The sequence below is a fragment of the Epinephelus moara genome, chromosome 24 (genome assembly GCF_006386435.1).
Source record: "Epinephelus moara isolate mb chromosome 24, YSFRI_EMoa_1.0, whole genome shotgun sequence".
NCBI lineage: Eukaryota > Metazoa > Chordata > Actinopteri > Perciformes > Serranidae > Epinephelus > Epinephelus moara.
The window spans coordinates 35,102,773-35,128,713 of NC_065529.1; the positions used below are offsets into that span (position 1 = coordinate 35,102,773).

At 42.5% G+C, this 25,941-nt stretch overlaps 1 protein-coding gene across 4 annotated transcripts in view; it reads left to right on the top strand.

The window, feature by feature from the left end:
* The first annotated feature begins 16,309 nt into the window (after nt 1-16,309).
* tox2 (TOX high mobility group box family member 2) overlaps nt 16,310-25,941 on the top strand; it is a 143,646-nt gene continuing 134,014 nt past the window's right edge. The window contains exon 1 of one of the 4 annotated variants that reach the window (XM_050037223.1): nt 16,310-18,469. In XM_050037223.1, coding sequence (XP_049893180.1) covers nt 18,377-18,469 — 93 coding nt within the window. In that variant the 5' untranslated portion in view covers nt 16,310-18,376. The remainder of the gene's footprint in view (nt 18,470-25,941) is intronic. The other 3 variants (XM_050037226.1, XM_050037224.1, XM_050037227.1) reach the window with 3 other exon arrangements.

Here is a 25,941-nt window from a genome sequence, read left to right on the forward strand (position 1 = left end):
GGGGTAGAAAGACTTAATCGTGCAGCTTTTCTAGACTTTTGAATTGTTATTGGACCACATGGGTTAAATCGTGATTGCAAAATGAGTCACTTCGGAGGGGTTGTGACGCTCAAAAAAATGTAACCATTAATTAACAGGCCCCATGGCATCATGTGACAAACCCAGACAGTGTAATTCCACTTGTAGAGGCCACCTTGTAGAATTGGCATCAAGACCCAATGGTTTTCCTGGGGGCTTGCTACAGTGACGGTGCAGATATGCCAGGATGCGTAAGGCCTGAAAACATTGACCAATCAGAGCGGACTGGGCTGTTTTGGGAGGGGGGCTTGAAGAGACAGGTGCTAAAACGAAGACTTCTCAGACAGAGGGTGAATACAGGCAACACATTCTCACTCCCACCTTGTCACATATCAACGTTTGGTCATGGACCTTCGACATCCAGATACAACGTGAAAGGTACCCTGGGTGCGTTCTGGGACGCTGTGTCAAGCTCTAGCTGTTGCATTGTCTTCTTTAAAAATATACTTCAGTCTTCACAGGAAATTTACCGTTTACATACAGTCTTTTTCAAGATTAATGCACTACATCGGCACAACGCAAATTGAAGTTTTTTTTCCTCCAACAACTAACACCCGTGGTGAGGTTTAGGCAACAAAAGCACGTGGTTGAGTTTACGAAAAAAGTACAGGGTTTGGCTTTATAATCTTATGGGACATGAACACCACTCTCCCGGGTGGAAGTCGGTGTTTGTTGGACCCATCCACCCCGACTTGTGGTGGATGGACTTCTGCCGCCCTAACTTTCATTCTTGTCCCATTGCATTTCCCCCTGTCGGCGCCGAGTGCCATTTAACTCTAATGGTGACCGTCCATGCATCATGCCAGTGTTAAATAACATTGATGGCTTTTTTCATAGGGTCTGACGCCACAAGTCACTGCCCAAGCACCGGATTTCTACGACTTCAGAGTGAGACCGGGTTGATACAGGTGTTCCAGCACAGACAGTATGAGGCAAACATGCTCTCGTAGAAACTCAGACTACAAGAATGAATCTGAAAATGAGCACAATAAGTCCTCTTTAACCTCTGTGGTGGTAACCATCTTATTTGGGGAAAGTACCTGGCCTTCTTTGACCTCATTTGAAGCTGTAGCTTTAGCTATAGGTGTTGCAATATGGTGGTACTTTGTGATCATGGTTTGGCCATATAACTCAAAACACCTCCCACAATAGCTGCACATCCACAGAGAGGAGATTAATATTGGATATAAGTCACGCTAAAGACATTTCTTACCAGTGTCGTTAGTATATTAAAAGGATTGTCAATAGCATATTAGTGTTAAGTGAATGATGAAAGCCACTTGGTTTGTGTACACTGCAGATGTACCTCTGCCATCAGTTGGTAACATTATTGGTTTGTCGATAGAATATTAACATAAAGCGGCTGATGAAAGACATTTGGCGTATTATATTTCAGAATGCGGTGAAGGCACATAAAAAGCTTTGTATTTCAGATGGCTGGACTTTAATGCAGTGTGTCAGCATCTGTACAGACAGTTTTCAAAGTAAACTAACCAACTAAATGTTTTAATTCACTTAATGGATTTGGATCAGATTCTTGTTTTGGCTTGGGAGCAATGTTTTTAACAGACTATGCCATTTTTTCATATCAAACTTAATTTAATAGCAATCTAATAAAAAGTACAAATGTTTAACTCAATATTTTGTCTGTGTAGACATAAATACACGTCTCCTCTCTGTATGATATATTATAAAATGCTGAATATGAGACTATAGCCAAAGCGATTTCCACTTAAAAACATGGTATTAACATTAAAGTGGAATAATAAGAAAGCTGCAAATTACTTGTCAGACTTATTGTACGGTAATTAATTCTCAGAGAACAACAACTAAATGCATGGGAGGTAATTATTTTTGTTTTTGTCACTGAATGCTTTAAGCAACGGGCAGAGTGATTGGCATCTAAATAGTTGTCTCCAGTTTCAGAAGACATTTGAATTATACAACAGCGCCTTAATTATAGTGAATAGAAATCATTTGCATGGCTGTTATTTAGGGGTTTCCTATTTTTCAGTTGAGAAATAACCAAAAATTATATTCAATTACAGTGTTTTTTGACTCAGGAAGTGGAGCAGATGTTAACAGCCGCTTTAAGAGCTGCAAGATTAATAAGGTTTATAAAAACGGGCAATATGCTGCAGAGCAGCACGTCTGAAATTCAAGAGCAGCAGAAGGATACCGAGGAGAGATTGAACCATGTATCTTTTCTTCCCTCTTGCTTCGACACCCTTCACATTCAAATGACCTCTGAAGGCGGCATGGGGATCTGCCTGATAGATATTACAGTATTTTGTCTGTGTCTGCTATGTGCTAGACTTCAGCGGCACCCTCCCCCACCATGCAATCTGACCTTTCATATTTAGTATACCATGTTGGGTAAAGGTCACCTCTGTTTTGGCTTCTCTCTACTGGTTTTGTTGTGCGATTGGAAATGCCCACAGAGTCTTCGATATATAAATATTTCCGTGTTGCTGTCAAAAAACATGCAAAGGGCAAGTAATCACGCAGCGTTTTCAGTAAGTGGTTTTTGAGATTCCTAATCACGCCAGGCTGATTAGCTCGCACCTGAGCATGCAGGGCTATAATGTCGTGAGTTTCTCCTCTCATTAATTCCCATTACTTCTATTCAGCCATGATCAGCTTTGTGTTCTTGTGACCTGACGTCTAGGGCATGCAAAGCTTGAAATTAGTGTAAGACCTTGTGTATCATGTGTCATGAATAGAAAAATAAAATACTTTGTAATGGAGCAAAGCGTCACCTGTTCAAAGCACTAAATTATCCAGATATAAATATATATATTTCCCTTTTGACCGCAGATTTAATGTCACTTGCATGTTTCCCCCCCTCAGACTTCACTTTCAATGGAAAGGCAATGGATTTTCTTACATTAGATTTCCCAATCACATAAAGTGCCCGCTGCTGGCTCCCTGTGACAGGTGCAGAAACCTAAACAGCCTCTTTGAAAACTGAATACCTCATTGCTAAAAAACCATGTACATTATTTCATTACAGGGAGATCTTATGGTAGTGGGCAAGACACGTCTCCGTTCCTCTATGTTCAGTATATTATTGAAACGATTTCGACCTTCAACATATTTCACTCATCCACCGGAATTTCAGACTTTTGTTTCATCACTCTGTCTTTCATTCTGTCATCATCTCTCTCTGTGGTGGTTCTGTTTTAAGACTCGGGAATGTGAAAGGCTCCAGTTAAGCTTCAAATGGTCCCCCTCCTCTTCTCAATGAGATGGAAACATTAATCAATTAGGTTGGCCCTTAAAGGATCTGAAGGAGATGAAGCTCCCCTCTCTCTGAAAATGAAATGCCACAGACTTTTAAATCCAGTCAAAGGGCATTTTTCCCAATCTTGCTCTCTTCTCTCTTCTCCCCCCCCCCCTCCTCCCTTTCATTCCCCACTCCCTGTTTCATTCATCTTCCCTCCCATCCCCCTCTCATTTCTCATGTGCAACATAAGTAGAAGGTCGGGGAATGAGAGGATGATGAAGAGGAGGGTTTATTCGGGAGTGGAATGGGAGGATGAGGGGATGATGGGGCTGTGAAAACATGAGTTGAAATAACATTTTCTACGAACAAATCTAATGACTGAAAATACACTTTTTCTAATTGTTTTGCATAAATCAGAAAGACGCAGATTTACATTGTTCCCCTCACATCTGTTATGATTTTATGTTAAAGTCAAAACTTTGAATTATGTGTGTTTCTGGTGCACTGAAACCACCAATCGTCCATGTACTAGACATGCAAATGGCACAACAAATAATACATAATTTAATAAAATGCCATACATCTGTATATGAATTGCAAATATTGTAAGTGAATGGTTTGCATCTGGTGGAAATGCAACAGCAGCTAATTACTAGTATGGAAAAGGGTCACGCAGAGGGTGGAGCGGACTCCATGAATGGCAGTTGTTTCAATGGCCGATTGTCCAAAGGAACAAGAGACAACATAGTCTCATTATTGAAGGTCAGTGGCTAGAAAAGGTTAGCAAAGGTTCACCATTGAACAGCCCTTTGTGGCGAGCCTGCCACGGCCTCGCACAGAATTTATTCACACAAGCTTTGATACAAAACTCAACTGGGTAAAGAGAAGTGCAAATTCTGCAAAGCATTCTTTGGCATGTAATTGTTGTTATTCTGGAACTGTCACACATTTTGGTTTATTTGCACATTTTTAATTCAGTTGATGCCACAACAGGAAATGTTTCTCAGTCTCGCATATTGTCATTTGAAACGTCTGCTGTTTCCTTAAAGGGATACTTTGCTGATTTTCAACCAGCTTTGTATCATAATAATGTGGGTAGAGTGTGTAAATGAACTGTGGTAAACTTCCCCCCGTCTTACCAGCAGCCAGATCTCCCTGCTCCTCTGTCAGGTCAGATTTCTTGCTGGTTCTCGGGCTGTTGCTCAAACTACAGATTGTGCTTCCACATTTTCGTGTCCCTGCCATCACGGACAGAAAGAGTAACAAGGTGGATGGAGAGAGAGACCCGCCCCCCTCCCTCGCTCTCTGATACTAAACTTTGATGAAACTAAAAATTCAGGCAGTGCTGATTAGATATAAACCAAATGAACTATACAGCCAATTTCTTGTCTAAAATGCCTTCAGAAAAACATTGTAGCATTAACCTGGAAATCCAGATGCCCCGCCCCTAGCAAATTCTAATATGCACTGCATGGGGATCTGGCCCCAATGAGCAGAGTGATAAGCCATCGGACCAATCAGATCAGTCTGTCTGACAGAGGCGGGCTCTTGGCGGGCATAACATGATGAGGACAGCCAAGATGGCAGCTGCCGAAAGACCGCATCCATTCAATTTAGCTTTGGAAGAAACGCTAAGCCAACTACACTTATCTTTTTCCTTGAGAGAGGAACAGAAGACTGCCCTAGAAGCCTTCGCTTCCAGGAAGGACGTTTTCGCAGTTTTGCCGACGGGATACGGCAAAAGCATAATATATCAGTTAGCCCCACTGTTTGGCAAACAAATGGGGCTTACTGCAACAAATACATCACCTTGTTTTTGCTCTACTTGGTTATCGTGCTATCCAATTGCGTGCGGCGGCATTTACTATGCCTCAGTTAGTGCCGCCCCTTGGGTAGGAAGGGTGCATCGGTGAGGGCCAGACTCAAAATCTTTCTAGATTTGAGTCTGGATTTCCAGGCTATTGTAGCATACCATTTAACTGTAATTTGATATTGTTTGTTATCAGCTAGCCGCTAAATACCGGTAAAAAACGGCCAAGCTCACATAGAGTGCTCAGGGACGATGTCTATTTGTAGGCTGACGAAGAAGTCAATATTACCCTGGTTCCCTCGACAAAAAGCCTATGGGATTTTTCCATTGGATTTTGGATTATGGCAGAAAATCAGCCCCGTACCAAACAAAAGTTTATGATACTTACACATTTCGTTTAAGCGTAGATGCAATCACCAGGTGTAGAAATCTGACATTAGGCTATCAATGAACTACACCACCACTGCATTATTTTAACGTCAGCACCAAAACAAGGCCATGAGTTCAGCGTTGATGACGTTCTGTAGTCTCATCTAGCCACCTGTTAGCAACTGCCTCTTTTAAGCCATGTAGCCTACAGACTTCAAAATTTTATGAGTGGGGTATTTACTGGTGTATTTTATGTCATAGAATAAAACGTAAAAATGTCTCTTTAGCTTGTGTTAACTACAGACCTTATTTCAGGCACGTAATAATACATTCTTACTCCAACCTTGTCATATATCAACGTTTGGTCATGGACTTTCCGCGTCCAGATATGACGTGTAAGGTACTCTGGGTGTGTTGATTATTGATGTTCTGGGACGCCGTGTCAAGTTCTGCCTGTTACATGCATTGTCGTCTTTCAAAATACACTTCTGTTCTCACAGGAAATTACATATAGGTAAGCTCCTTTTACACTGCTAGATTTTCGGTGAATGTTGGGCCGTTTTGCCAGCAAGCTGTGAGCGTTTATACAAACAGAGCCGGATTGGCGAGTTGATCAAAGGTGTCCAATTTTCCGCCTCGTAGGGTACTCATATTGGCGGAACCTTTTTGGTTTAAACAGACCAAGGCGGCCTTCCGCAACGGGAGGGGCTGTTGAAGAGCTGTGGGAGGCGCTGTTGATGACGCCGCACGTGCGAGCCACTGGCGGTGGATAAACAGGAAACAGCTGATAGCAGGAATTAGCAAGCAGCTAGTAACAAGACGGAAACGCAAACCTGACAGACACTGTAAAGATGAGCAACTGGGGAGACAAGGAATTGCGCGCCCTCCTTGCCCTCGCAAACAAAGAGGCCATTAACCGTCAGATGACAGTAACGGTGAAGGATGGGCCAACTTATGAGAGAATCACAGAAGGACTGACCAGCCGCGGCTTCCCTCCCACGTCACTGTTTACGTCACACGCTGAGCTACAGGTTTTGTTACTTGCTCACGCCCCCCATTGCCCCGAAAAAGGCACATTCTGTATTAACAAAAGTAGGTAGGCAGCATTTTGATGCACTCCCCGATTTTGTTTTTATACTGCCAATGCTGAAAGAAGACTGCAAATTTGCATAATTCTTGGGTTGTAGTCTCTTTCAAAATAAGCGCACTACGTGGATACCACACCATGAATTGACGTTGTTTTTACTTCAACAACTAACGCACAAGGTTGGATTAGGCAACAAAAATATGTGGTTAGGTTCAAGAAAAAGAACATTGTTTGGCTTTACAATCATACAGGAAGCGAACTCCAGCCTCCCAGAGGAAAGTCAGTGGTTGCTGCACCCCTCCCGCCTGCCCTACGCAGACTATGCCCGCCTTAACTTTTGTTCTTGTCCTGCCGCGTTTCCCCCTGAAACTGCACAGCGTTATTAAACTATAACGGCGACCATCCGTGTATTACACCAAAATTGAAGGACAGCTTTTTTGTCAGTGTCACAGCCCAAGCGCCGGATTTTGGCGACTTCGGAGTGAGACCGGGTTGCAACTAACCAAAAACACATTAAAAGATGAGGGAATCTGGAATGAAAAAATGTTAATTCATTTTGTGGGGAGTGTTTATGCGTTGCCTTTTTCTTGCTTAAAGCGTTTTCACAAACTTATTTTAGCTTAGTACCATATTGTTTCCTGTGAAAAAATAGCCAAGCTCACATTATGTCACCCAACAGCAGGAGTGTTTTTTTAGTCCGCTGGAATGCAGTGCATTCATAGACAGCCTAGTTTTATGAAAAGACCATCTTTCCAGCAGTGAAAGACTTTTTGTCAGTTTCAAGGTTTCATGTACAGTACATCTTTGCTCACCATAGTCAGTTGTGTTTTCTGAGAGAACACACAGTAATATGATCCCATAGGGGAGCAAATAAAATTAACTGGGGGTCAGTGAGACTGGGCATGAAAATATCCCCAGACAAAAATGAAGTCTTTTGTAAGGCTTTGGTCAGTGTGTCTGTTTTAGGCTGAGGCTACGTGCTGTGTCTAGGAAGTCTGGATGTTGCGTCTGGAGCCATTATACGCCTTGTTAACTCAGAATTGTATTCCACCAAAGCCTGTCATGTCATCATTTCCATTGTTTGTCCTCACAAGATTTTCTCAGCGTCCTGTTTAAATTCATTTTCTTGTTTTCTGTTTATGATCATGGTAGTTTTGGACAAAATAATAAACATCATTTGACGTGCACGGCTGAGGGGGAAATAGCCAAACTTACTGAGCCGGTTTTTCATTCAACATATTTAGGCAGCGGGAGACCAGTGGAAATGTGAAAGTGAAAAATTAAGCACCTGAGTACCAGTCTGATTTAGCTTAAATTGACACAAAGTGAAATTCGTTGAACGAGAACCAAAGTCAAAGGCAAAGTCATTTATAAAGGCATTTACAAAGCATTTTTACAAGCTGCTCTGTCACAAAGTAGTCGACAGAACACAAATGACACAAATCAAAGCAAAGGTGAGTCTTTTCAGCATAATCAGTTTCCATGGGTTTTATTTTTCCTCCACAAATTTGCTGCTTCTTTGCAATACTGCAGAAACAGTGTGTTTTCTGTGTAAATTTGGGTCATTAATGAGTCATCTCTCCGCTTAATGGACCTATTGAACTATTTCCTGTTTACCATTCACTTTGCTGTTTGCTTCTCTCAGGACAACCTTATATGGAATTGCTGCCAGTGGACCGAGGCAACGCTGTTACAACATTTACATTAGTGCTAAATTAAATCAGACTGGAAGGTAGCAACATTTAGTATTTCCAATTTGGTTTAAAAGGAAAAGAACATCCATGCAACATCCATGTGAAAAATAACCACGCACTGCTCTGACGTTAGTGGAGACATTACTTGACCCCTAAAAACTTCTGACAGTAATTTTTTAAACCTGAAAGCTTTGACCTGTTTTACAAAAGAAAACGCATTAATATTTTACGCAAAATGACCAACAACGAAGATCCTGCTGTGTCTGACGAAGCTGCACCTTGACAGCTTCACTTCCCATAACTAGTGGGGAACTGAAGTTCTTATTATAGTGACATAAAATAACACTTGCATAACTCTGCTTATTTGTTACAGATGAGAGAGTAGGCTAATGTGTATTCTCTCATGTGGAGGAGGAGGAGGATGCCACTTAAGAAATGCTGAATTAGTGTACAGTAGGACCTCACAGTTTGTGCAGGGGTTTTGTTGAAACCTCTATTTTCCACTTCCTGTGCTTTTAATTAATAACAACAAACTCCCATACTCAATAATTCACTTCATTAGAGACATTAAATTTGGGACCAAAAATGAGTTATTCACATGATGACTCTATTATTTGACAAGATATTCCGAGATTTTTTTTATACATTAATGACCCATCCATCTGTCCGTCCGTCCATCTGTCCATCCATTCATCGATTCATCCATCCATCCATTGTCAACCACTTAAAGCTGTGTCACGGGGGCAGCAGGCCAAGCAAAGCACCCCAGACGTCCCTCTCCCCAACAATGCTTTCCAGCTCCTCCTGGGGGACCCCAAGGTGTTCCCAGGCCAGATGAGATATGTAATCCCTCCTTCTGGGTCTGTTCAGGGCCTCCTACCAGTGGGACGTGCCTGGAGCACCTCTAACGGTAAGCGCCCAGGAGGCATCCTGATCAGATGCCCGAACCACCTCAACTGACTCCTTTCGAGTAGAGCAGCGGCTCTACTCCGAGCTCCCTCTGGATGTCTGAGCTCCTTACCCTATCTTGAAAGCTGAGCCCACCCACCCCTCGCAGGAAACTCATTTTGACTGCTGGTATCCACGACCTCATTCTTGCGGCCATTACCCAAAGCTCATGACCATAGGTGAGGGCTGGGACGTAGATGGACCAGTAAATCTAAAGCTTTGCCTTTAATGACCATGATGTCAAAAAAGGTTTTATCTCCAAAGACTCCAAAGGAGGACCAACAAATTCTACCTCTTTAACCTATTGCCTCTGTGACTGACTTGTGTGAAACAAGTGTGAAAAAAAATCCAACCATCTCCATCATTTTTGTAAAGGTAAAGCATGGCTGTAGGGATCGCAATGTCGGTCTGTCCACCAGTTTCATCCCGAGTAAAATATCACAAAGAAGACAGAAGATGGATTGCCATGGAATTTTGTCCAGACATTCATGGACCCCAGTGGATAAATGACTTAGGACTTCAGTGATCCCTTGAGTGTTCCTCTAGTGCCACCATGGGGTTTCATGTGGTTTTGAGTGAAGTCTCCAAACTAATGCTTCCTCTGACCTTTCATGTAGCACCATCATCAGGTCAATATTTCTATTTGTCCCCTAGAGCCATAGTCTCGCTCACCAGACCAGAAAAGAAAGGTCTGGCTGGGCCGACTCTCACTTTAAGATTGGAGAAAAAAATGCCCCGGCTGCTTGTATGTCTTTCAACCAATCACAATCGTTCTGGGCGGTGCCACAGCAACGGTGCGCTTGCAAAAATATTGCCAGGGGGAAACAGGTTTTGGTGTAACACGCCGACAAAAATATCGCCTACAGGACGCGAACCATGGCAGAAAAATGGCTACATCCCCGCAAGACCAAATACCGCAAAAGTTAGTAAAGGACGTGTTGAAAACGGTTGAAAACTGCTACACAACCGGAGGTGGTAGGGCGGTACTTCAGCGGGTGGCTTGTTCCGCCCAATGAGAGGCTGATCTATGCAGCGAACTTCCGCCCACCCAGACTACTAGAGCCCTGACACACTGTTGACACTAGTTGGCCGTTGATGACTTTTTTTCTGTCCAACTCAGTATGTTGGATCGGAGTCAGCACCACCAGAGCTTGTTGGTGATTGAAAGCACTCCGACTGGCAGTTTAGCTCGGTGGACAAGGAGAAAAGCGTAAGTGAGAGTAGTAAACAGTCAGCTTAAGTCAAGAGGCATGAAATCAAAACAAACTTGATGTATTAGGTAAGAATGTTTATAGCCATTGTGCTCCTCAGCAGAAACGGTTCGTAATCAGCTGTTATTGTTCGCTAGCGCTCTGTGAATAGAATTTGTCTGTTCAGCATTATATTTTTGGTCAATGTGCTAACTGACTAACTAGCATTTTGAATCCATCTTGTCTCACTTCCGGTTTTCCTTTTTCAATGATCAACACAAACTGCTGCCGCCTGCTGCTATGAAAAGTTGTTTCCATTCATGAAGGCACCGAATATATGAGCTAGTTGGCAGGTGTCTTTGCAGTGTGTTATGGTGGAACTTTTTGGCCAAGACACAGGCGACATAAGGCGACGCCACAGTTGGCCTTTGTTGCCACTTGTTCTTTGATGTCAGTTTGGTGTGTCTCGGCCTTTACTTTGGTTTACGACCAAATTCTGTAATGATCTAGTAAAAACTGGGACTCTGTAGCAAAGGAAAACACAAAACACCAAGAACAGTTTATCAAATCCAAATCTTTACTTAGGAGGTCAGGGTTCTGACATGTGAAGGCAGTCAGTGAAGGGAGAAAAGCCCATTCAGGGAAATCGCACAAAAGGCAAAGTCCATAAATCCAAGCAGAGTCAAAACCAAAGAATCAAACATAAGGAAAAGGCTGAAGTGCATGAACACACAATGACAGTCTGGCAACTGAGCGGGGGAAACACTGGGCTTTAAATACACAAGGGCTGATTACTAACTACACACAGGTGAGTGGAACAAGACACAGGTGAAACACATGAGGTAATCAACAAAGGCGGGAAAACTCAGGAAGTAAAAGAAACACTGAACACAATGAGAACCCATTTCAAAATAAAACAGGAAGTGGACACAAACACACGAGCATAAACTTGACATAAGATCACAAATTCCTGCAAAACTAATGACGTCACCATCAGCCCCAGCTGTACTTGTGCTGTGTGGTACTTAGCATATGTTAGCATGCTAGCATACGCTAAATAAGATGGTAAACATGTTGACCTGTTAGCATGCTGACATTTACATTTAGCCAGTCATAGAGGCCATTAGTTATTGGTCTGAGGACGATAAACCTCTGGGAACATCGACCAATATTTCAGGGGTTCTTGTGTAGCTAGCAGATATTTCCTCCTCTGTGGGCTGATCACTTCAGCTAATCTTTTTTTGGGCATTTTTTGCCTTTAATGGACAGGACAGTTAAGTGTGAAAGGGGGAGAGAAAGAGAGAGAGAGAGAGGGGATGACATGCAGCAAAGGGCCACAGGCTAGACTCGAACCCGGGCTGCTGCGGCAACAGCCTTGTACATGGGGCGCCTGCTCTACCACTAAGCCACCGACGCCCCACAGCTATTCTTTATACACAGATATCTACATATGACTGCAGACAAATTAAAGAAGCTAATAAAAGATATAATGTGGTTAGATCATAGCTGATAGGTTCTGAGCTTGCAATTCAACCAATGCATTCTGCCTCCCCACATGCAGAGTTTACCTGCCACTCAAACCTCATTGATCGCTACTTGAACTACACCCAGAAACCAGAATATTTCTGGTACCAGACTCCTGTCCTGTTGCCTACAGATTCTGCATACATATGCAGATAACTGTTTATAGAGATTAGCATTTAGACCAACGCACCACTGTGCCTCGGTAGAACTTCTCAGAGAAGCTAGCATGGCTCTAGACTCCTGTTTAGTCTTGTTTATTATGATCAGAATGTTTTATCCTCAACTCCCCTTTTCTAAAAAAACACAGCTTTAAAATGTGATATGATTTTGATATTTTAAATATTTAGAGTACCTTCAGGTTGCCTGCTTTTTGGACCAATAAAATAGAACTTTACCTCAATATGTTAAAAGCTTTCAGATTGCAGATGGAGCCTTAGAGATCACACATCACATTACTATGTAAAGTCTCTTTCGAATGCTATTGTGAAGCTTTAAACATTCAATTTATATCTAAATATAGTACATATAATTGAACATGGTATGATTGCTTTTATACAGTTAGAATGTTGAATATTGAATATTGAAGGAAGTTATAATCACTATTTAAGCCTTCATTTGCTGTGAAGAAGACTTTGTATCAGTCAGAATCAGAAGAAGAGTTTTTAGCCCACATAACAATTACAGCATAGAACTGGTGCTTTTGTCATTGTAATGTATATGGTTGAACACAGTGGTTCCCAACTGGTGGATCGCGGTCCAAAAGTGGGTCAGTTTGTAAAAAACATATTTATTTTAAGTCCAGTGAATTTCCGGCCAAGAGCTTTTATTTTTAAGTGCCTTTTCCTAAGGTAGAGTGAGTGACCAATGGACAGTTGCTTGACAGAGACAGCAAACTAACTCGCATCATGGACAAAAGCAAGTATGACGCTGGATGTACAGTATCAAACTGTGTGGACCTTGAACTAATGACTAAGGAGAAATCTGGACCCTGTGGCTGCACCAGTTGGGAACCATTGGTTTAACATATAATTTAAAAACAACTGAGACAAGTAAAAAGTAGCAAATATCTCATAGTGTGATAAAAACACTTGCAGATGATGTATGGTGATGTAAAACAAGCAAGCAAAGGCAGAAAATTAGCGAAAAGCCCAGTCACACTGTGTTTTGAGGCGACGGGAAGAATTATTTCTCTGGTGTTGTTTATCACTCATGGGCTGTAATCAGCGCTCATTTCAGAGTGGAAGAATTACCAGCTCGCTAAAATGCAAGAGAAATTGAAGGGGCAGAGTAGAAAGGGAAGAAAATGTTTTTGTCTTGTGCCACTCTTCATAAATATCTTTTTTTAAAAAGGGAAATTGTACACCGATTTAACTAAAGCTGACTTTTTTTTTCCTCTCTGGAGCCAATAAGCACAAAACATTACTGAACATTACTGAGTTCCTGAAATTCCTATGGCGACAGTCACCACGTCTTGAAGTCATCTGTCTGCTAAAGGCGAATTATCAATTTTCAGAAAGTAAGGTCACTTAAGAAGAAGTTATAAAACCAGTGCTGCTGACATCATCTAAGTACCGGCTGGGTCGTAACCCTTAATGGAAAATATTGTTTGATATTTTCCTCTCATTTCCTGGTGCTAGCAGGGGCTCTTACGCAGACAATAAAAAGTGTTTGTTCTTGCTAATTGCTCCGAGTGGATGAATGTATTTCAAGACGGTTGGCTAGACGATATGATTTGCATCCCACGTCGGAAAGAAGTTCTTACTTGACGTTTTTGTGACTTTTCTCCTCCTGTGTCATCTCCCCTTTATTTACATGTCTCACCAGTCTGAGTCCCCACTTGTTCACCCCTCCACCCTGTGTCTCATCCTTCTCATGCTCCCACCTCTTTCTTTTTTTTCCATTTACCAAATTTCTTCCACCCCCTCCCTTTTTTTTTTTGAAATCAAACATCTTTCCTTCTGTGTGGCATAATTCCCTTTCTGTCTGGCCGACACTAACACAAAAAACTACACGCATTCCTTTCCCATGAAGCCATGAGTCGGCCTGTGCCAGATACCCCCGTGCACTGTATCTTCTGCTGTAACAGTGACTGAGAGACCGAGTGACAGTATGAAAGAGAGTGAGAGACGGGTGGAGGAGACTCAGACAGACAGCGACACGGCGGCACAGAATGAGGAGAAATCGGCATCTTTGTGACAGTTAACCTTATGAGCTTGGAGTCAGGACAGCCTGAGCTGGCAGCTGATGGCAGACCGCCACAGCAGGCCCACGGTGCGACCCATCTGTGCCTGGTATTAAAGCAGGCTCACACCCCAGGGCCAGAGACACCATGCCGCGTAATAGCTACGCGGACATAGGCCCAGTCCTGAGGAGGCCAACAAGTCACCCACTGGGATGACAATGGCAGCTTGGTTAACACACACACACACACACAGAAAAACTCCCACACATGCACTAGAAAGACAAGAAATACACACACTGGCTGGAATGCTGTAACTTACATGTTGCTCTGTGTTGCAAAAACACATTAATGACACTTCCCTACATGTATGACTGAGCACATAACACCACTCCACCCTCTTCTTAAAAGCAGTGTGATACACATTTGGCTGTGAGTGGTGTTGTTTTCCCTCTCTGCACCTATTTGAAGCTCCGGCTGGACATTGTTCTGTGTTTACATCCTGTTGTGACGACCGCTGTGTGAGTATGTTTTGCGTTTGTCCAGCTGTGTGTAAATGTGACTGTGTGTGTGTGTGTGTGTGTGTGTGTGAGGGTCAGAACTGGAGCACAGTAGCGATATATATGATCCCAGCTACAGTGGTAGTTTATCTATTCTCAGTGTGTATTTAACCGACTGGTGGATGGAAGACAGGCATCAAAATGAAGTGAAAAAAAAAGGTAAATTTCGGAAATAGCTGCAGGCAGCGATTTAGTGGTGTGGAGAAGGTGAAACAGACTAAAAATGATAGCCTAGCATGAACTTTATGCCTATGGCGGTATTACACATCATAACAAGTGGTGTCAAAGTGATATAAGTTATTTAAATGTTTAAAAGGGATGGCAAAACACAAAATCATGTATTTATGAAAACCTACTTAGCGTTTTCACCCCGACTGTGTTGCCTTGTGACGATCACCAACAGGAAGTTATATTTTACTGGCATTACTATATGATAAATATACAAAGTACACATGTATTTGGCCTTTTCTTCTGTAAAGTCTGCAGAGTTATTCTTCTCTGACTCTCAGCTGTGCCCCTCCTAACATGTAGCTGTGTTAATGGACATCCAGCTCCAACCCAACTTTATTTATGTAGCACCTTTCATACAAACATGCTGTCCAAAACTTAGCATGGACTGCATGGTCTAAATTGCAGACAGTCCAGTCAGTGACATTATAAAGAAACAAAATAAAAATGTTGGACTTCCTTGTCTGGATTATAGTAAGACTCCAATCACACCCTGATATGTGTAGACCCAAGGAAGAGTCGTTAGTACCAAATGGCTGATGGGGATTCAAATAAATAAATATATAATAAGCTAATGAGGCTGTTAGCAGCTTGAACCCAGATGTACCCCTTGAGCTTTAGAGTTACAAACATGTTTTCATCCACACATTGTACAACAAAATGACATGATAGCCTACACTATTTATCTGATGTTTACGAAAGTGAAGCTATATGATGTTCAAACCTGGTATTTGCTATTTTTGGAAACTTGAAACATAAAGTAGCATGTGGTGGAAAACAGTGGTTGAATTTAACTAAATACTGACACTATACTACAGTCTTGAAGTACTTTTACTTGAGTATTTCCATTTCAGATGACTTTATTCTTCTACTCCATGACAATTCAAAGGGAAATATTGTACTTTTTACACCACTACATGTATCTAAGCACAGCTACAGTAACCAATTCCATGCAAATATAAAGACTGTACATACAAAATATGTGATCAGCTCCTAAAACATGATGCCATGTTATAGATTAATCCACCCAACAACATAAAAACATGGCAGCCAACATCGGCATTTTGGCCAAATACAATAGCAAAATGCTGCATCAGTGATTGCATGACATTGACATACACTGCACCGCACTGGACCAATAAACTCTGCTGCTGTTGGTTTACATAATGCGAGCTTTGCTTTTTTTCCCCCATAGGAAACAAGATGGCAGCCGGCTGGTAACTACAATTTGAATTTACAGTTAAACAGAGCACTAAATGTGACCATTCTGACCATTATCTAGGCAAGAAGTAGGGAGTCACAGAATCTTGGTTCATATTTGATAGCACTGCTTAGTTTTAATGTTTGAGCTCAGCCTCTGTTTTACAATGCCGGAAGCAGTATGGCGCCCACTTCCTGTTTACAAGTTCTCATATTACAGCCAAACAGTGCACTAAAATATGTTATTCAGGACATTTTAGGAAAAAAAATAGTCAATACATTGACAGAATCTTGGTTTATATTTGATCAGCACTGCCCAGTTTTACAGTTTGATCTGAGTTTGAGAGAGGGAGAGGCAGGTCGCTCGCTCTTGATCAGCTTCTATACTCTTGTCTGTGGTGGAGATCATACAAAAATACAAAAGTACAATCTGTAGTTTAAGCAACAGCCCTCAAGCCAAGTGTATTGTACATACTGTATGTTGTGTTATTTTACATCGATGCCTAGAGTCAACAATGAGCAGGGAGATCTGTGCACTGGTAAGATGGAGGGAAGTTTACCACATTTCATTTACACATACGACCAGCACTGTTATGATACAAAGCTGGTTGAAAATCAGCAAAGTGTCGCCTTAGGTATTTTTGATGCATTCAAGTAGCCTACTTACACATGTTTACTTGGGCCTGATTGACAATTTAATTTAATTTAATGTGTTAATTTGCAGGAGTTTTGTTTATAATGGAGTATTTTTACAGTGTGGTTTTCTACTCTTACTGCAGTAAAGAACTTGAATACTTCCTCAACCACTGTGGTGTACTTCTTCGATTACATTCATCCAATTTTTATACCAGTTTAGTATCAAGGGAGGACTAGAGCAAACAGGGCTTGGTTGTAATCTTTGACAGTCAGAGTTAGATGACATAAAACAAGTTGGGCACCAACCACTTGTTCACAGATCTTTGAATCAGACTAAACAGATGTGAATTAGCTTGAAATACAGTTAGATCTGTAAAGCTTTCACTTCCACACTACCACAGGGGACTTGACAACAGTTTGGGAGGACTTCACACATGGTCCTTTTCAGCCCCCTTCTGACTCAGCATTTTTTGGGCACATGTGAACACTCCAAAAGAACTCAGACCCCTCTTGCTTCAAGTCTGCAGTGCAGTTCACCTAACCTGTGCCTTGTGAACTCAAAGCTCTCCAGGTTCGCTTTGCCATTGTATTTATCCCTCTAGATCACATGCTGTTGCACTGGGACGCTTGAAAAAACAGATGAAACCACGTCGGCCTGTAACGCTTGTAAGGTCACAGGAAGAGAAGTAGTTTGGTCCATGGAAGATGCTGCACGTCTCCAGATGTGGACTGTAGAATACATCAAACAGCAGCAGTCTACAGCACAGAAACGCTAAGGTTTTCCTCCAGTTTAAGGTTCATCTGACAGTGTGGGGCTTCATAACCGCACTGCAGTGTAATGTCAAGGTGAAAACAAACCTATACAGGCTATAGTGTGAACAGAGAGAGGACTGAGGCCCCATCAGAGCTGGCGTTGACCTTTCAAATGAACTGACAGTGTGAACACAAAAGGAAACCGAGTCCCTTTTATGTTGGTCCACTTTTGGTTCCACTTTAAGAGGACTGAGTCCGGTTTGTTTCAAAACGATGTGAACCCCCCCATGCCAATCCTCCCAGCCCCGCTGACCCTCCTCTCCGCCTGTTCCTCCTCTGACCGGTAGAGGTCGCAGCCTAGCAGCCGCTGTGGCCGGGTAACTCATGGATGTATCCAAGCGCTCCCACATGACAAAGCTACAGCGCGTCTGGAAACCAGGAGCGGAGCACGGACGTTTTTTTGGTGTCGGGAGCGAGAAACCGTCGACAAGATCCATTCTGCATCTTTTACCTGCAGCTCGGCTCGGCTCGGCTCGGCTCGCTTACTAACAACTTAAGTGACCGGTTTTTAATTTCTTGTGATCAGAGAGGCGGGCAGCTTCCCTCTGTTTCTCCAAGTGAACTTTATAGGGATGTTATATGAGAGCATCACCGCGCTGAATGCCCAGATAGTGCTTGAGTAAAGTGTAGGACGGATGTGGAGAGACTCCTCTTCTTCTTCCTCCAACACTACTTTTTGTTCGGTTTAATACACAGGAGAAAAAAGAGAGGGAGTGTGTGCAGGAGAGCGACACAGACAGAGAGAGAGAGAGAGAGAGAGAGAGAGAGAGAGAGAGAAGTCGCACAGGTTTTTTGGAGCTACGCTTTCATGCCGTCAGTCTTGCGGACTCTGAGATGGACGTCAGATTTTATCCAGCTCCCCCTTCAAGCGTGGGTTCATGTACGTTACCGACTGACTCCGGTTTGGACTATTACCACTCCAACAAGGTAACAATTATCTCCACTTTACGGGCTTTATAGTCTGCAGCACTGGTGTGTTGATGCACGCGCGCACAAGTCCGTTGCACACACACATGGGGCCATGTATATGACCAGGCGCAATGTGTAGGAAGAGCATTAGTGGCGAGGGCTGCACTTTTAGCTCCCTTGGGATGAATTAAGCTTGACGTCAACTTTGTTGTGTATCTGATGTGCAGTTCAACTCTGCACAAGAGCACGCGTGACACCTGTTCTGAGCTCGTGCACGCCTGTTTTTTTTCCTTTAATTGCAATCTGCTTATTTGTTCATGTGGATAAACTGTGGGTGCGTTGGATACTGTAGCTGTCCTGTGAGTTGGAGCGCACCTCCTGCTCCAGCTCCAGCGCACTGCTCACAAATTAAATATGTGCCTTTTTTTCTCTCCTTTTAAAACTGAATGCAAACCTGCAAAATGTTCCCTGTGTCATTTAAACAATGCCGACCCAACTGCGGAAACACGCTATCTTATCTGCTCCGCACAGGTCCCCACATGGGGCAGTGCACAATTAGTCCAATAAACAACTATCAAGATTGCGTCTAAATGTGATAGTGACAGCACGTTATGGATTTGTGATGCTGTAAGGTGGCCTATATGTTGTGCAGCTTGGTCAGTGCGCATATTAAATTGCATTTATCTGGATAAAAGTGTTGCCATAGTCGCATTTTAGTGAACACCTTTTTGCGCATATCACCAGTACGCACACAGTAACTTTTTGGGAATTAATTATTAATCAGCAACCTTTAATGGAAGCCATGATGTTGTTTGAAAGTCTAAAGCACCAAATATTGGAATTTATTTACCTGTTTTGGTATTAATATGAACATGCTCATGCGTTTTTACGCACGGAATTGTACCCAATATTATTACAGCGTCATGTCTTTACTGGTGGATTGATGTGGGAATAGGTGCCATTAAATATTGATCACTGACAAGCTTTAATTTAAAGGAAAGTGGCTCAAAATCAGTTTGCATCAGACCTTTTTGGATGGCTAAATACTGTCATGTTTGTTGAATTGTGCAGTTATTGATATTGTGTTGAATGTCATGGGGCCTACTGTAAAGAGACTTTTCCACTGCTCCGCTCTCTCCATGTGCTGCTGGCTATCTGCCTTACTGATAAAAGGTTTTGCATTTAGACAAATGTACGAGCCTGCCACATAGTCCAAGATTACAAGTCACAAGCGACAAGGCTAGTTTTTTCTTTTGTTAATGTGGTCAGGGTAAAACTTGTGTAAACATTTGGCAGAGCTTGAAGAAGGCATTATACCCACAGCCATTCAAATAGGTCTGCTTGCCTTTGCAGCTGGAAGGAAGCCAGCAGGCAGTTAACATTTGCTGATGACAAAGTGAAACATTATAGCACGGTACAATATTTGAATTGTTAATCTCCCCTGTCCATACACACGGTCACCTGCATGTACACATGGACAACACACACAGACACTCACACTCACTTGCAGAGGGGTTTGAGTTACGATACATGAGACTACAGTCATTCCTCAGCCACTAACCTACAGTGCAAACATCAGCCCTGTAACTCCAACATAAACTGAGCCTAAGGCTGTATTTAAGCGTAAACCATACCTTAAATTAGCCTGTTAATAAAGTTAGGGCTGGCTAAAGGGTTGGGTATGGCACACACACATATATGCACACACACAGTAGCTGCTGCGGATGTATATTTAAGATCACAATGAGACCTGGCTCTCAGGTCTGGTAGTGTTAACACAATGAACTTCACTAGCTGTCATGATTCAGCGAGCGTAGGGGTTGCTGGCCTGCTACGAAGCAGGTTTGGGTTTCAAGGGCAGAATCGTATAACATTGTCATTACTAAAGTAACAGCTGTGACTAAGATGTAAAGTGACACATTATCTGCGCTGCACCGCCGCTACTACACATAACTGTTGAATAATGATACAGGAGCTTCATGTGACGTTCTGGCGTTAGTTCATCCTTTATGGCGGGATGGAGCTGACCCCCTGGAGTAGCTCTGTGTGAGCAGGTGTTAGCTGGGAAGCTTGCAATCATGATTCAGAAAAGATATTTCTTGCATTTCACAGCTATATTGGAGTCACTGCACGCATGGTTTTAATGTCTCTTGGCAGAATGTTTAACAGGAAATTGAAAAGATGATTGTAAGTGACAGATTTTTGCATTTTTGAGGCTCAAAAATCTTAAACCCGAGTGAGGCCTCCAACAGAAGGTGCTGATTCAACATCACTTACACTTAAAACACACAGAATATATATGTGGTGTGTGTGAAACTCACTGGTGTGATTGTGCATTACTGTACAGTATCATACACAGCAACCAGGAAGTGAGCATAATGCTAAGTGGGACAGTCCGTATATAAAAGTCCAGCCCTTCCTGTTCTAGCGGTGTAAAGTCAGACACATCTATTTCTGACAGTGACTAGGCTCTGTGAGTATGACTTTGTGTATGTGTATGTGTATGTATATGTGTGTGTGTGTGCATATAGAGTAGCTGCTACCTTAGTGGCAGCTAATGGGGATCCAAATAGAGGCTGAGTAGAATACCTGAAGGGGTTAATAACTGAGGAACGTAAAGAATGTGTAAGCTGAAACTGATTCGAAGTGATCGTCCACATTCAGCGTGATGATTGATTGATGGCTGCCAGGAATATGGATCGCACTGACAGGTTGCGTCAATACCACCAATCCATGAATGCACTTGACCTTTGAATTTTAGGCAGGTTTTCCCACAATTACACAGGAAACATCAACAAAATACAGCGTGAATTAAAAGACGTTTAACATGCTTTATGCTTTGATTTCAAACCCAAATGAGGAGATTATGTAAGACAAAAATGCCATTGTGCCTTTCGACATTTCATTGTAAATTCCTTGATAAAACAACCTGTGCATCCACATTTCGGAACAATGCAAAGAACAACACATGAGAGAAGCATCGATTTGTTGTTTTTTATTTTTTTGTTTGCTATGAACCCCACGGCTCTGTTGCTCTTCTCAACTCCATCCAACTTGCATTGTCCTGCACTTGCACAATCACCGTGAGTCATCTTTACTTTTTTTTTTTTTTTTTCGCCCAAGATTTCTCCTAATCTTTTTGAAGCCTCTCTGTATCTTTCCTCGCTGAGTGGGAGGCTTGTTTGTTCAGCGTACACTCAGCTGTGTATACCAGCGCTGAAGGCCACTTCTTCGCAAATGCCTGTTTTAGCGAGAGACTATTTGTCAAATGCATTATGACTTGTGCATACCCCCAGGCAGAATCACTCCGGTGAAATGAAGTTGGATAGATTACTGTAGCTGTTCCACTTTCTCCTCATCCCTCTTCCCTCTAACAACACGGTGCCCAAGAGAGAGGCTCTCAAGTAATTATACTGTAGTTATTCTGTAGCTTTATAATCCAATGGTTTGCAGATGTTATTCTTTACATAGTTGCAGCCTGTTCCAAGTTACTGTACGTTATTTATATATGCTGAGGCCGTTTTCACCGCAGTGCGGAGCAAACACTCTATTGATGCACAGTTTGTGCAGCACAAGAAGTGATATCTCAATCAAAGCATTACTGTGTTTGACTGTATGCGTGCGCGTTGCATACCTAATTGCTATTATACCTTGAGGCGAGATGTATGAAGCATGTTTAACAAGATAACCCTCCTCATTTGTACATTGATCCGCGTTTTCCCACGTGTTACACTTTGTAATGCCTCATTGTACATCTTCATGCGAGTGCGAGTAACAAGCAGCTGACATTTGTCCACCTAAAGAGCAACGAGGCCAGTTTTTGCCGAGCACGTACCAACCCCCTTTTCAAGTGGTCCGCTCCATTTCCACTGCTATCCAAATCACTGTATTAGTCATGGGATACTTCAAAGTATGGACAGGCGAAAATATTTTCCGTGTTGAATTCTCAGAATGTGTTTTTTTTTTCTCCCCATCTCTTCAAAACATGACCGTAATAGAAACAGGAAAAAAAAAGAGAAAAAGTAAAGAGTTATTCCAGCAGTACCTCATTCTGTACACAGAGAAAAGTTAATTACATGGAGGCAAGCATTCTTGGGTCGACAGCGTGGACTTGGGGTTTTTCATTGTGCCCATTCATAACATTCTGCTGACTGGCCAGTCCGACTTGCAATATCCCGACCGTTCTCACTGGGAAAATGTTAACCCATGCGTGGCTCTAATGCACACCAGAGGGGGAAAACGCAGGCTAAAGCTGCTGGAACTGGGAATACTCAAAGTGGCCAGTTTATTGTTCTAATGCAGTTCCAGCCAGTTTAACTCAGAGCAAATAGCAGATAACATAAAATGGAGTCGTGGAATGAACATTATTATTTATTTTTTGTGTATAAAAAACCCTTACTTTGTGAAGTTTTTTTGTGTCAAACCACTTCCTGGCACTATTCATAATCAAGTCTTTCTGTCCCCCTCCCCTCTCTGTGTCTAACTTCTTCTCTCATTTACCTTCCCAGCAGCAATGTCAAAAGGTTATGGAGGGAAGCCGGATCGCCTGGGGCTGATTGTGTCTTTGAGTTAATGATAAGTAGCTACAGTATTATTCTCTGGAGCAGTCGGGCTTAGATTGTGCTCTGCGCGCAGACTATTACAGTAGGAGAGGAGTGCACTATTTACGACTTTCTGTTTTTGATCACTTGTTTAAAACCACAGACAGCAGTGTACAGTATGAGTGCATTTTTTTAATAGAATCAGATGGATAAAATGTGGATGGCTGCACAGTGCACACCTCCCTTGTAATCTGTTTATGTTTATTCACCTGTGTTACAGCATAGGAGAAATCCCCACATAGGTGCCACCACATCAGTGACACTGTAGTTTCTATTCTGCAGCTACACCTGCGTAGGATTTCCTGGGGTATTTGAGGATGACAATCGACTGTTTAGAGAAGAGGCGAGAGGATACGGTAGTGTCCACAACAGGGATTTACCACCCTGGACTTCAGTTTAACCTACAGAATAGTGAAGGTGACAAAGCCTCAACCAGACTCCGCAGCACTCCCGTTGCTCGGCTCTGTACTTTATAATCTCGACCAGACATGACTCAGAGCTACTAGAGGTGTTAAGAGGGTCATAAGTCATGTATGGCTGAAAATAGATAGTATAGTTTATCCTGCCTGGTTAGCTACTTAATCACCTAGGTCCATAGAAACAGGCTATTTATGTCGATGATTGATTGTATTAGCTGCCAAGTATTCAGTCATGACAGTGCATTTTTAAAAACTCTCCCCCGATGTACTTTTGTGATATACTACCGCTATCCAAATCATTTCTGTGCAGCTATCACATCGTAATCTATCAGCCGCAGAGCCGGTTTATTATAAGAAACCACCAGACTGCTTTTGGGGCGAGACTGATAGGAGTAGTTTTCAGGCTCGGTGACACGCGTGGCAAACTGTAACGCAGTGCGAAACACAGTCACATCACAGGGTGTCAAAGTAATTTCAGTTTTGACGTCGGACGGGAATCGAAGCGACTGGCACACCTCATTAAATCGCATTAACCCTAATTATCGTGGCTGCCCCTTGAAACCCAAATACTACAGTCAGGCTTGACTCCCGGCTCCTCGGCTGCACGTCGGGTGTGCGTTTCAGCCCCTCGACTTGTGTAAAGGAGTCCAATGTGCCACTTTAAACTGTCTTCACCTCAGAAGGCCACTGGTTCCTCGGTAGCAATAGCCTAGCCTGTCTGTCTCGCCCCCCACCCTACTCCCTCCACCCTCCACCACCACCACCCAGTTTCCTTGTGCTGTTTTATATTCAGTTCTTGATTGGTTGGGGGATGGGGTGGTGGAGTAGCATTTGAGAGGTTAGCTGGTTTGTGCACGGCGGGGGGGGGGAGTAGATTTGGGGTGTGTGTGTGTAAAGAGAGAGAAAGGGCTGTAGATGGAGTGAAAATGGAGAGAGATTTTTCGGGGTGCTTTATTTTTCAGTTTGCCCTTGAGTCTGTAATGTCATTCAACGATGTGGAAACCAAAATGAGCCTTGCCACCAGATGTGTTCCAGTCCAGATAGCGACTTGAAAGACAGACGTTTATTGTTTTAGTGCATTTGGTGTGGTTCAAACCCAAACTGCATGAAATGCTGATTGATGGATTTCACTAATGAATGTGTGTGTGTGTGTGTGTGTGTGTGTGAGTGAGAGAGAGAAGGAGAGAGACATCTGCTTCGTGTGATTTATTTAACCATTTCTGTGCTCTGCTCGGCGCTCTGCACGCTGATGAGGAGGGAAACAGAGTGTATTTCACTGTGCTACAGTCGCATTTCAAAGCACATTCATTTTCTTTCTATCGGCGCACAAATAGGAAATAATACAACCCTTTCAGTAATGTTTCCCTTTGATATCTACAGAACGTGGCCTTGATATTTCTGTAAAGTATAAGGGCTAAAAAAAAAAATACAGTGTAACAGGCGTCAATAGAGATAAGTATGGTAAATATACTAAATCAGTTGTTGCATAGCAGGCTCTGTTTTTTTATTATTTTAACAATAAGCCAAAGTCAATATACCCACTCCAACTGCTGTGACCTTCTGTTATGTAACTGTATATCTTTTGGTTCACCAAGGGCAACAGCCAAACTTATTGTTGATGCTGACATTTAGCATCATCCACATGTGGTTTAGACTGTGGGTCAGGAAGTGCGCAGCTCGGTCGTCTTTGCAACAGTTTCAGCATCCCTGCTGTGAACCGCGTGTCCTTAATTATCATACACTAACAATTTTGGTGTTCCTATTGTTTTACGGTTAAGGTGTTGGCAACAGCCAGAGCGGATGCAACAAACACAAAACATTTTCAGTGTGTCGAAACGCAGCAATTCCCCGAGCAAGAAAGCTGATCTTCATTAGGATAATTGCTTCATTTCATTCATAAACAAATAGACCACAAAGTGATTATTCTAGATGCTGGAGATTATGAGCACAGTTATTGGCCTTGGCAGATTTGTGTAAAGCAGGCTTTGGTACATAAATTAGCGTAATCATTGTATGAGAAAACCGTATCAACGTTTCACATAAGCACAGACGGAGCTCATCATGTCTGACTTTCACACTCGCTGCTTGGCAAAGATCTCACAGTTCACCCAACAATTTGTTTTTTTATTTCACCTCTCTGGGAATGGTGCATTACAGCCTATGTTTTGATACTTTCATGATTTTTTTTTTTTTTTAAGTTAAGGCTCTACGTGAAAAGGTATGAGACTGTCGGTTCGTCTATTAGCAGGAAATGAAACACTAAGGAGAGGAAGGAGTGAAGGAAAGGGGGGGGTGAGGGGGAGTTTTGGGCATGTTGACAGATCAGAGTGGGGACGTTTTGACAAGTTGTGGACTTGGAAGATAAGATCTACCTTGGATCTCAGGATTGGGAGGGACAGAGTTTCAATCAACCTTATAGGGGATATATTAGGCCTTTATTTACTTGTTTTTATGTCATATATATAATGTT